The 13,429-nt window shown below is 28.1% G+C and overlaps 1 protein-coding gene across 1 annotated transcript in view; it reads right to left on the reverse strand.

The window, feature by feature from the left end:
* Positions 1-637: 637 nt before the first annotated feature.
* Positions 638-13,429, reverse strand: part of TCF4 (transcription factor 4) — a gene marked incomplete at its 3' end in the record, with an annotated part of 53,433 nt that continues 40,641 nt past the window's right edge. Inside the window, exons 5-7 of the mRNA XM_064735889.1 lie at positions 9,506-9,573; positions 3,167-3,293; positions 638-687 (exon numbers count right to left, since the gene is read on the reverse strand). Of these exons, the coding sequence (XP_064591959.1) occupies positions 638-687; positions 3,167-3,293; positions 9,506-9,573 (245 nt within the window). The remainder of the gene's footprint in view (positions 688-3,166; positions 3,294-9,505; positions 9,574-13,429) is intronic.

A 13,429-nucleotide genomic window follows, 5' to 3' on the forward strand; every position in this document is an offset into this window, starting at 1 on the left:
TTAAATTCCCCCATTAAAATTCCCCATTAAAATCCCATTGAAATCCTCCATTAAAATCCCCATTGAAATCCCCATTGAAATTCCCCATTAAAATCCCATTGAAATTCCCCATTAAAATTCCCCATTAAAATCCCATTGTAATTCCCCATTGAAAATTCCCATTGAAATCCCCCATTAAAACCCCATTAAAATCCCCCATTAAAATCCCATTGAAATTCCCCATTAAAATCCCCCATTGAAATCCCATTAAAATCCACCATTAAAATTCCCCATTGAAAATTCCCATTAAAATCCCCCATTGAAAATTCCCATTAAAATCCCATTAAAATCCCCTTTTGAAAATTCCCATTAAAATCCCATTGAAATCTCCCATTAAAATTCCCCATTAAAACCCCATTGAAATTCCCCATTAAAATCCCCCATTAAAATCCCCCATTGAAATTCCCCATTGAAAATTCCCATTAAAATCCCCCATTTGAAAATTCCCATTGCAGTCCCATTGAAATTCCCCATTAAAATCCCCTATAAACCCAATAAAACCCAATAAAATCCCAATAAAACCCAATAAACCCCAATAAAATCCCAATAAAATCCCAATAAAATCCCAATAAAATCCCAATAAAACCCCCAAACTTACGGAGGACGGCAAACCCGGGGGCACCTTGCGAACTTTCTTTGTCTGAACTTCTGGAAAAAATGGGATTTTTATGGGATTTTGATAGGGTTTTTATAGGGTTGGGGGCTTTGATAGGGTTTGGGGATTTTATGGGATTTTTTTGGGGATTTTTTGGGGATTTTATAGGATTTTAATGGGATTTTTATAGGGTCTTAATGGGGTTTTATTAGGGTTTTAATGGGGTTTTTATAGGATTTTTAATGGGATTTTTGGGGGATTTTAATGGGATTTTAATTGGATTTTTTGGGGATTTTAATGGGATTTTTGGGGATTTTAATGGGATTTTAATTGGATTTTTTGGGGATTTTAATGGGATTTTTATTGGATTTTTATGGGATTTTTAATGGGATTTTTGGGGGATTTTAATGGGATTTTTTTGGGATTTTAATGGGATTTTTAATGGGATTTTTAATGGGGTTTTACAGGATTTTTTGGGGATTTTAAATGGATTTTTAATGGGGATTTAAATGGGATTGTTATAGGACTTGTATGGGATTTTTATAGGATTTTTTTGGGGATTTTTATGGGATTTTTTGGGGGAGTTTTTAGGGATTTTTTGGGATTTTTATGGGATTTTTATGGGATTTTTGAGGATATTTTTGGGAGTTTTTGGGGAATTTTTATGGGATTTTTGGGAGATTTTTAGGGATATTTTAGGGATTTTTTGAGGATATTTTAGGGATTTTTGGGGGGATTTTTATGGGGATTTTTTGGGGATCGTTTTGAGGATCGTTTTGGGGAATTTTTGGGGATTTTTTTTGGATTTTTAGGGAATTTTTTGGGATTTTTTTGGGGGATTTTTTGGGATTTTTATGGGATTTTTTGGAGGAATTTTGGGAATTTTTAGAGGGATTTTTTTGGGGATTTTTATGGGATTTTTTGAGGATTTTTTGGGGGATTTTTAGGGGATTTTTTGGGGATTTTTTTGGTGAATTTTTATGGGATTTTTTAGGGATTTTTATGGGATTTTTTGTGGGATTTTTGTGGGATTTTTGGGGGAATTTTTAGGGACTTTTTCGGGATATTTTTGTGGAATTTTTAGGGATATTTTTAGGGATATTTTTAGGGATATTTTAGGGGATATTTTAGGGATTTTTGGGGGGATTTTTATGGGATTTTTTGGAGATATTTTTGTGGAATTTTTATGGGATTTTTGGGAGATTTTTAGGGATATTTTAGGGATATTTTAGGGAATTTTTTGGGATTTTTTGTGGGGACTTTTTTTGGATTTTTTGGGATGTATTAGGGATATTTTAGGGGATTTTTTGGGGATTTTTTTTGTGAATTTTTATGGGGTTTTTTATGGCATTTTTTAGGGATTTTTATGGGATTTTTTGGGGGAATTTTTAGGATTTTTATGGAATTTTTTGGGGATTTTTTTTTATTTTTATGGGATATTTTAGGGATAATTTAGGGATATTTTAGGGATATTTTAATGGGATTTTTTTGGATTTTTATGGGATTTTTTGGAGATTTTTTGGGATTTTTTCGGGCAATTTTTATGGGATTTTCGTGGAATTTTGGGATATTTTATTGATATTTTAGGTGATATTTGGGATATTTTGGGGTCACTCACCCACAGAGGATCCGTGCAGGGCTCTTTAGGATTTCTATGGGATTTTTATGGGATTTTTACGGGATTTTTTAGGGAATTTTTAGGGAATTTTTAGGGATATTTTAGGGATATTTTAGGTGATTTTGGGGGGGATTTTTATGCGATTTTTTGGGATTTTTAAGGGATTTTTTGGAGAAATTTTTAGTATTTTTATGGAATTTTTCAGGGATTTTTTTATTTTTATGGGATTTTTTCGGGATATTTTTGTGGAATTTTTATGGGATTTTTGGGGATTTTTTGAGGATATTTTAGGAAATTTTGGGGGGATTTTTATGGGATTTTTTGGGATTTTTTCGGGATATTTTTGTGGAATTTTTAGGGATATTTTCAGGATATTTTAGGGATATTTTAGGGATATTTTAGGGATATTTTGGGGTGACTCACCCACAGAGGATCCGTGCAGGGCTCTTTGGGATTTCTATGGGATTTTTAATGGGATTTTTAGGAATATTTTAGGGATATTTTCGGGATATTTTCGGGAATTTTGGGAGGATTTTTATGTGATTTTTTGGAGATTTTTTGGGATTTTTTGGGGATATTTTTATGGAATTTTTATGGAATTTTATGGGATTTTTGTGGAATTTTTAGGGATATTTTAGGGATATTTTAGGCAATTTTGCGGGGATTTTTATGGGATTTTTTGGAGATTTTTAGGGGATATTTTAGGCAATTTTGCGGGGATTTTTATGCGATTTTTTGGGATTTTTATGGGATTTTTTGGGGACTTCTATGGGATTTTAAATGGAATTTTTATGGGATTTTTTGGAGATTTTTTGGGATTTTTTCGGGATATTTTTATGGGATTTTCGTGGAATTTTTAGGGGATATTTAGGGGATATTTTAGGTGATATTTAGAATATTTTGGGGTGACTCACCCACAGAGGATCCGTGCAGGGCTCTCCGGCGCCCGCTGCCCCCGTACTGATAGAAATGAGCTCCGGGTTTGCTGGGGGAGAGAGCGCTGGGCGTGGCCAAATCCAGCTCCGCCCCCAGGAGGCTCTGCTGGGAGAGTAGAGGATGGAGAGAGAAATGGGCCAAAAATTTCCAAAATATCCCAAAAATGCCCAAAGTTCCCCAAAAATTAAAAAAAAATTCACAAAAATATCCCGAAAAATCCCAAAAAATTCCCAAAAAATTCCCCCAAAAATCCCAAAAAATTCACAAAAAATCCCCCAAAAATAAAAAAATACCAAAAATCAATATAAAATAGAAAGATCCCGGTTTGCATGGGAAGTAGCCATGGGCGTGCCCAAATCAGTCCGCCCCAGGAGCTCTGCCTGAGAATAGAAGGAATGTGCCAAAAATATTCCAAAATATTCCCAAAAGTTCCCCAAAAAATTCCCCCAAAAATTAAAATAAAAAAATTCCCAAAAATATTCCGAAAAATCCCAAAAAATTCACAAAAATATTCACAAAAATATCCATCAAAAAAATTCACAAAAAAATCTCCCAAAAACAATTCCCAAAAAATCCAAATATAAAATAGAAATGAGTCCGGTTTGCTGGGAAGAGAGCGCTGGGTGGCCATTAAAGCTCCCCCCAGATGCCTAATCTGGAGAGAATAGAGAGGAATGGTGCCAAAAATATTCCAAAATATTCCCAAAAGTTCCCCAAAAATACCCAAAATTATAAAAAAAAAATTCACAAAAATATCCTAAAAAATCCCCAAAAAATCACAAAAATATTCCAAAAAATACCACAAAAATTCCCAAAAATATTCCCAGAAAATTCCCCAAAAATCAATATAAAATAGAAATGAGCTCCGGGTTTGCTGGGGGAGAGAGCGCTGGGCGTGGCCAAATCCAGCTCCGCCCCAGGAGGCTCTGCTGGGACAGAGATGGAGAGAATAATGCCAAAAATATTCCCAAAAATCCCAAAAATATTCCCAAAAAATTAAAAAAAAATTCACAAAAAATCCCCAAAAAATCCCGAAAAAATTCCAAAAAATCCCCCCAAAATTCCCAAAAAATCCCGAAAAAATCCCCAAAAACTTAAAAAAAAAATCCCAAAAATATTCCCAAAAATAACCAAAAAATACAAAAAAATTCCCATTAAAATCCCCCAAAAATACCAAAAATATTCCCCAAAAAATCCCCCCAAAATTCCCAAAAAATCCCTAAAAATCCCCCAAAAATACCAAAAATATTCCCAAAAATATTCCCAAAAATTCCCAAAATATTCCCAAAAATTTCAAAAAAAATCCCCAAAAAATAAAAAAAAATTTCCCAAAAAATCCCCAAAAAATTAAAAAAAAATTCCCAAAAATATTCCCAAAAATACCCAAAAAATTCACAAAAATATTCCCAAAAATACAAAAAAATTCCCTAAAAAATCCCCCCAAAAATACCAAAAATATTCCCAAAAAAATCCCCAAAAAATTAAAAAAAATTCCCAAAAATATTCTCAAAAATACAAAAAAATTCCCAAAAAAATCCCCAAAAAAATCCCAAAAAATTCCTAAAAATCCCCCCAAAAATCCCAAAAATATTCCCAAAAAATCCCTAAAAAATCCCCCCAAAAATCCCAAAAATATCCCCAAAAAATCCCCCCAAAAATCCCAAAAAATCCCTAAAAAATCCCCCAAAAATCCCCAAAAATTCCCCAAAAAATGCCAAAAAATTCCCAAAAATACCCAAAAAATTCCCCAAAAATCAATATAAAATAGAAATGAGCTCCGGGTTTGCTGGGGGAGAGAGCGCTGGGCGTGGCCAAATCCAGCTCCGCCCCCAGGAGGCTCTGCTGGGGAGAGATGGAGAGAATAATGCCAAAAATGTGCCCAAAAATCCCCAAAAAAATCCCAAAAAATTAAAAAAAAATTCACAAAAAATCCCCCCAAAAATACCAAAAATATTCCCAAAAAATCCCCAAAAATCCCAAAAAATCCCGAAAAAATCCCCCAAAAATATAAAAAAAAAATCCCAAAATTCCCAAAAATTTAAAAAAATTCCCAAAAAATCCCCCAAAAATACCAAAAAATTCCCCAAAAAATCCCCCCAAAATTCCAAAAAAATCCCCAAAAATCCCATCCCACAAAATACCAAAAATATCCCAAAAAATATTCCCAAAATTTTCCAAAATATTCCCAAAATAACCAAAAATATTCCCAAAAAAATCCCCTAAAAATTCCCAAAAAATCCCTAAAAAAATTAAAAAAATTCCCAAAAATATTCCCCAAAATCCCAAAAAATTCACAAAAATATTCCCAAAAATATTCCCAAAAATACCAAAAAATTCCCTTTAAAATCCCCCAAAGTTCCCAAAAATATTCCCAAAAAAATTCCCAAAAAATAAAAAAAATTTCACAAAAATATTCCAAAATACCCAAAAATTCCAAAAAATCCACAAAAAAATCCCCAAAAATTCCAAAAATTCCCAAAAATCCCAAAAATATTAAAAAAATTCCCTAAAAATATCTCCCAAAATCAAAATATTCCAAAAATATCCCCAAAAAATCCCAAAAATCCAAAAATATCCAAAAAATTCCCAAAAAATCCCAAAATCCCAAAAAAATATCCCAAAAAATCAAAAATACAAAATCCCAAAATCCCAAAAAATCCAAAAATTCAAAAAAATTCCAAAAAATTCCCAAAAAATTCCCAAAAATCCAAAAAATAAAATGAAATGAGCTCCGGGTTTGCTGGGGGAGAGAGCGCTGGGCGTGGCCAAATCCAGCTCCGCCCCAGGAGGCTCTGCTGGGACAGAGATGGAGAAATAATGCCAAAAATGTTCCCAAAAATCCCAAAAAAATCCCCAAAAAATTCACCAAAAAAAATTCCAAAAAATCGCCAAAAATACCAAAAATTCAAAAATCCACCCCAAAATCCCAAAAAATCCCGAAAAAATCCCCCCAAAAATTAAAAAAAAATCACAAAAATATTCCAAAAATACAAAAAAATTCCCATTAAAATCCCCCAAAAATACCAAAAATATCCCCCAAAAAATCCCCCCAAAATTCCCAAAAAATCCCTAAAAAATCCCCCCAAAAATACCAAAAATATTCCCAAAAATATTCCCAAAAATCCCCAAAATATTCCCAAAAATACCAAAAAAATCCCCAAAAAATAAAAAAAAAATTCCCAAAAAATCCCCAAAAAATTAAAAAAAATTCCCAAAAATATTCCCAAAAATATGCCCAAAAAATTCACAAAAATATTCACAAAAATATCCCAAAAATACAAAAAAATTTCACAAAAAATTCCCAAAAATACCAAAAATTCCCAAAAAAATTCCCAAAAAATTAAAAAAAATTTCCCAAAAAATTCTCAAAAATACAAAAAAATTCCCATTAAAATCCCCCAAAAAAATCCCTAAAAATTCCTAAAAATCCCCCAAAAATCCCAAAAATATTCCCAAAAAATCCCTAAAAAATCCCCCCAAAAATACCAAAAATATCCCCAAAAAATCCCCCCAAAAATACCAAAAAATCCCTAAAAAATCCCCCAAAAATACCCAAAAATCCCCCCAAAAATACCAAAAAATTCCCAAAAATATTCCCAAAAAATTCCCCAAAAATCAATATAAAATAGAAATGAGCTCCGGGTTTGCTGGGGGAGAGAGCGCTGGGCGTGGCCAAATCCAGCTCCGCCCCCAGGAGGCTCTGCTGGGAGAGAGATGGAGAGAATAATGCCAAAAATGTTCCCAAAAATCCCAAAAATATTCCCATTAAAATCCCCCCAAAAATACCAAAAATATTCCCAAAAAATCCCCCCAAAATTCCAAAAAAATCCCGAAAAAATCCCCCCAAAAATACCAAAAATATTCCCAAAAATATCCCCAAAAAATTTAAAAAAATTTCACAAAAATATTCCCAAAAATACCCAAAATATTCCCAAAAATATTCCCAGAAATTCCAAAAAAATCCCAAAAAAATTCCGCAAAAAATCCCCCCAAAATTCCCAAAAATATTCCCAAAAATATTCCCAAAAAATTCCCAAAAAATAAAAAAAAATTCCCTAAAAAATTCCCAAAAATCCCCCCAAAGTTCCCAAAAATGTTCCCAAAAAATTCCCAAAAAATAATTTTAAAATTCCCTAAAAATCCCCCAAAAAACCCCAAAAAAATTCCCAAAAATACCAAAAAAATTCCGCAAAAAATCACCCAAAAAATCCCTCAAAAATCCCCCCAAAATTCCCAAGAATATTCCCAGAAAAATCCCAAAAAATTCCCATTACAATCCCCCCAAAAAATCCCTAAAAATTCCTAAAAATTCTCCCAAAAATATTCCCAAAAAATCCCTAAAAAATCCCCCCAAAAATACCAAAAATATTCCCAAAAATACAAAAAAAATTCACAAAAAAATCCCCAAAAAATCCCTAAAAAATCCCCCAAAAATCCCAAAAATATTCCCAAAAAATTCACAAAAAAATCCCCAAAAAATCCCTAAAAATTCCCCCAAAAATACCAAAAAAATTCCGCAAAAAATCCCCACAAAAATACCCAAAAATATTCCCAAAAAATGCCCCCAAAATTCCCAAAAATATTCCCAAAAAATCCCCAAAAAATTAAAAAAAAATTCCCAAAAATATTCCCAAAAATACCCAAAAAATTCACAAAAATATTCCCAAAAATTCCCCCGAAATTCCCCAAAAAATCCCCCAAAAAATCCCTAAAAAATCCCCCCAAAAATCCCAAAAATATTCCCAAAAATACCAAAAAATTCCTAAAAATTCCCCCAAAATTCCCAAAAATATTCCCCAAAAAATCCCTAAAAATCCCCCCAAAATATTCCCAAAAATACCAAAAAAATTCACAAAAAAATCCCCAAAAAAATCCTAAAAATTCCCCCAAAAAATCCCCCCAAAATTCCCAAAAATATTCCCAAAAATACCAAAAAAATTCCACAAAAAATCCCAAAAAAATCCCAAAAATTCCCAAAAAATCCAAAAAAAATCCCTAGAAAAATCTCCTAAAAATCCCAAAGGATTCCCCCAAAAATCTCAAAAAAATCCCCCAAAAATCCCAGAAATATCCCAAAAAATTCCCAAAAAATCCCCCCAAAAATTCCCCAAAAATCCAAAAAAAATTCCCCAAAAAATCCCAAAAAATCCCAAAAAAATCCCAAAAAACCCCAAATACCAAAAATTCCCAAAAAAACCCCAAAAATCCCAAATTTTTTTGGCCTTCATTGGAATTCTCATCAGGGTGTTGGTTGGTATGCAAATGAGCACGTATGCAAATGAGCACGTATGCAAATGAGCTGTTGAATATGGTAATTAGGGTGGGGCTTAACCCGTTGGGTGCTGGGAGGGAGTGAGGGAAAAATCCCAAAAATATCCCAAAAAAAATCCAAAAATATCCCAAAAAAATCCCCAAAAAATCCTAAAAAATTCCCAAAACAATCCCAAAAAATCCCCAAAAAACCCAAAAAATTCTCCTAAAAATCCCCCCAATAAACCCCAAAAAAATCCCAAAAAATTCTGAAAAAATCCAAAAAAATCCCCAAAAAATAAAAAAAAAAATCCTAAAAAAAATCCCAAAAACTTCCCAAAAAAATCCTAAAAAAATCCCCAAAAAAATTCCCAAAAAATCCTAAAAATTCTCCTAAAAATCCCCAAAAAATCCCCAAAAAATCCCAAAAAATTCCCCCAAAAAATCCCAAATCTTTGGGATTTTTTGGGGAATTTTTGGGATTTTTTGGGATTTTTGGGGGATTTTTTGGGGAATTTTTTACAATTTTTATGAGATTTGTTGGGGGATTTTTGGGATTTTTTTGAGGAATTTTTGGGGGATTTTTTGTGGAATTTTTATGGGATTTTTTTTTCATTTTTGGGGATTTTTTTTGGGATTTTTTGGGATTTTTGGGGGATTTTTTTTTATTTTTTTGGGATATTTTTGGGCTATTTTTGGGAATATTTTAGGAATATTTTTAGGAATATTTTCGGGATTTTTTGGGATTTTTTGGAATATTTTAGGAATATTTTTAGGAATATTTTTAGGAATATTTTTGGGAATATTTTGGGGATTTTTTTGGTAATTTTTTGGGGGTTTTTTGGGATTTTTTGGGATATTTTTAGGAATATTTTTGGGAATATTTTTGGAATTTTTTTGCGGATATTTTGGGATTTTTGGGGGATTTTTTGGGAATTTTTTGCGAATTTTTTGGGAATATTTTCGGAATTTTTTGGGAATTTTTTTGGGATATTTTAGGAATATTTTGTGAATATTTTTTGGGATATTTTTATGGAATATTTGGAATTTTTTGGGAATTTTCCCACCTGGTGGCAGCCGTGCACGGTGGAGTCCCGGCCATAGGAGGAGGAGAAGGAGCCGCGCTCGCCCTTACCTGTAATGAGAAAACCCAATTAATTTATGCTAATTAACCAATTAATTAACGCTAATTAACCCGGGAATCCATGGAAATTATCCCAGGAATAAAGGGAAATAATCCCGATTAATCAATGGAAATAATTCCAATTAATCAATGGAAATAATCCCAATTAATAAATGGAAATAATTCCATTTATAAATAGAAATAATGGCATAATAAATGAGAATAATCTTAATTAATAATGGAATTAATTAATGGGAAAAATCCCAGTTAATCAATGGAAATAATCCCAATTAATACATAGAAATAATCTCAATTAATAAATGGGAAAAATATCATTTAATAAATGGAAATAATCCCAATTAATAAATGGAAATAATCTCAATTAATAAATGGAAATAATTCCAATTAATAAATGGAAATAATCGCAATTAATAAATGGAAATAATTCCAATTAATAAATGGAAATAATTCCAATTAATAAATGGAAATAATCCCAATTAATAAATGGAAAAATATCAATTAATAAATGGAAGAAATATCAATTAATAAATGGAAATAATTCCAATTAATAAATAGAAATAATCCCATTAATGAATGGAAATAATTCCAATTAATTAATGGAAATAATCGAATTAATTAATGGAAATAATCTAATGAATTAATGGAAAAAATACGAGTTAAAACATGAAAATTATTTCAATTAATTAGTGGAAATAATCCCAATTAATAACTGGAAATAATGCCATTAATAAATGGAAATAATTCCAATTAATAAATGGAAATAATCCCAAATAATACATGGAAATAATTCCAATTAATTAATGGAAATAATCCCAATTAATTAATGGAAAAATCTCAATTAATAAATGGAAATAATCCCAATTAATAAATGGAAATAATTCCAATTAATAAATGGGAGAAATATCAATTAATAAATGGAAAAATTCACATTTAATAAATGGAAATAATCCCAATTAATAAATGGAAATAATCTCAATTAATGAATGGAAATAATCTAATTAATTAATGGAAAAAAAATCAGTTAATCCATGGAAATAATTCCAATTAATTAATGGAAATAATTCCGATTAATAAATGGAAATAATCTCAATTAATAAATGGAAATAATTCCGATTAATAAATGGAAATAATTCCAATTAATAAATGGAAATAATTCCAATTAATAAGTGGGAAAAATCCCCAAAATAAATGGAAATAATCTCAATTAATAAATGGAAATAATCCCAGGAATAAATGGAAATAATTCCAATTAATAAATGGAAATAATCCCAATTAATTAATGGAAAAAATACCAATTAATACATGGAAATAATTCCAATTAATAAATGGAAATAATCCCAATTAATAAATGGGAATAATTCCAATTAATACATGGAAATAATCACAATTAATAAATGGAAATAATTCCAATTCATTAATGGAAATAATCTCAATAATTAAATGGAAATAATCCTAATTAATAAATTAATAAATTAATAAATGAAATATAATATAAATCCAATAAATAAATCAATTAATAAATATATTTCTTTTATTGTATATAAAATACGAAATAATTATATTAAATTAATATTAAATTAAATGAATAATTAATAGAAATAAATGGAATAATTGGAAATATTTCCCAGTAAAATCAGAAATAATTGGGAATAAAGGCGATTTTTAATTGGGAATCAATAAATAAGAAATAAATCAATTAAAGAAAAAAAATTCCGATTTTTGCCAATTAAAAATTCCCAGGCGGAAAAGGAAAATCGGGATCAAAATGGAAAAAAATCGGAATTTTGGGGAATTTTTAAGGAATTTTATTGGGATTTTTTGGGAATTTTTTTGGATTTTTTAGGAAATTTTTGGGATTTTTTTGGGATTTTTTAGGAATTTTTTAAATTTTTTAATTTTAATTTTCGGGATTTTTTGGAAATTTTTTGGGAATTTTTAGGAAATTTTTGGGGATTTTTTGGGAATTTTTAGGGAATTTTTTTGGGATTTTTAAAAAAATTTTATTTTATTTTTTTGGGATTTTTTGGGAATTTTTTCAGATTTTATTGGAATTTTTGGGGAATTTTAATTTTATTTCTCTACATAATTATTAATTCTAATTCTATTATTTAATTTCGTATTATTTACCTTTTATTATTTATATTTCTACAATTCATTATTCATTTATTATTTTGTTATATTATTTTTTATTATTTTTTTAATTAAAATGTTATATAATAATATTATTACTTATTATTACGTATTAATTTTCTTTATTATTATTTAATATTTATTATCCATTATGTAATATTTCATTATTAATTATTTGCTTATTATTATTTTCAATAAATGAATATTATATAATAATATTATTATTTATTATTTTTTATTACTAATTTTATTTATTATTATTTATTATTATTTATTTCAATGTATTATTGATATTCACGCTCATTAATAATCATTAATTTTATTTATTGCCATCAATTAATTTCTCATTTCTATGAATTAATTAATCTGTATTTGTAATTAATATTTATTTATTATTATTTATATTTATTTTATAGAATATATTTATAATCTATTTTTATTATTAATATTATTTATTAATTAATTGGTGATAATTATTTATAATTACATCGATTATTTCTATTTATTACTTGTATTTTATTATTATTAATCATTTATTATTTATCATTATTAATTACTTTGCATTATTTATCATTATTTTAAATTTTATTATTTATTATTTATTATTTTATTTTATTTATTTTTTTATTATTTTATTTTATTTATTTATTATTTTTCATTTATATTTGTAATAATTAAATACATTGAAATTCCTATTAATAATTAATTATCGATTATTGATTATCGATTATTGATTATTGATTAAACTTTAATTTATCAAATTTTTATTTATTTATTATAACTATTATTTATTTATCTATTATTTTTATTATTTAATATTTATGATATTTTCATTTATTATTTATTGATTAGTAATTATTAGTTACTTCTTGTTATGCATTAATTATTAATTATTATTAATTTATTGATTATTGATTATTATCAGACTGGAGTCGATTTTGATTTCTTTATTATAATTATTATTTATTCTTTATTAAGCATTACTTATTGATTATTTATTGATTATTTATTATTTATTATTATTTATTAAATACTTATTTATATTTACTTGTTATCTATTATTAATTATTCATTATTTATTATTTATCATTTATTTATGATTATTATTTTATTCTTTTCCCCAATTAATCTCTGCAATTCCCAAATATTATTGATTATTAATTATTGATTTTTTATTAATTACTTGTATCTTAATTATTTGTTATTTATATTTATTTATTTTTAATTAATAATTATTTATTTATGATTATTATTTTATTCTTTTCCCCTAATTCCCAATGGTAATCTCTGCAATTCCCGAATATTATTAATTATTAATTACTGATTATTATTTATTAATTATGTATTTCTTATTTATTTGTTATTGATTACTTATTATTTATTATTAATTAATAATTATCGGTTATTAATTATTTTGCTCTATTCCCCAAATTCCCAATGTTAATCTCTGCAATTCCCAAATATTATTGATTATTAATTATTAATTATTTTATTCTATTCCCCCAAATTCCCAATGTTAACCTGCATCATTCCCAAATATTATTAATTAATTATTATTATTTATTATTTATTTATTATTGATTTTATTCCCAGTGTTTACCATTGGAATTCCTAAACATTATTAATTATTGATTATTAATTATTGGTTATTGATTATTTTATTCTGTTCCCATTATTAATTATTGATTAATAATTATTGGTTATTGATTATTTTATT

Source organism: Zonotrichia leucophrys, chromosome Z (assembly GCF_028769735.1).
Source record: "Zonotrichia leucophrys gambelii isolate GWCS_2022_RI chromosome Z, RI_Zleu_2.0, whole genome shotgun sequence".
Taxonomy (NCBI): Eukaryota; Metazoa; Chordata; class Aves; order Passeriformes; family Passerellidae; genus Zonotrichia; species Zonotrichia leucophrys.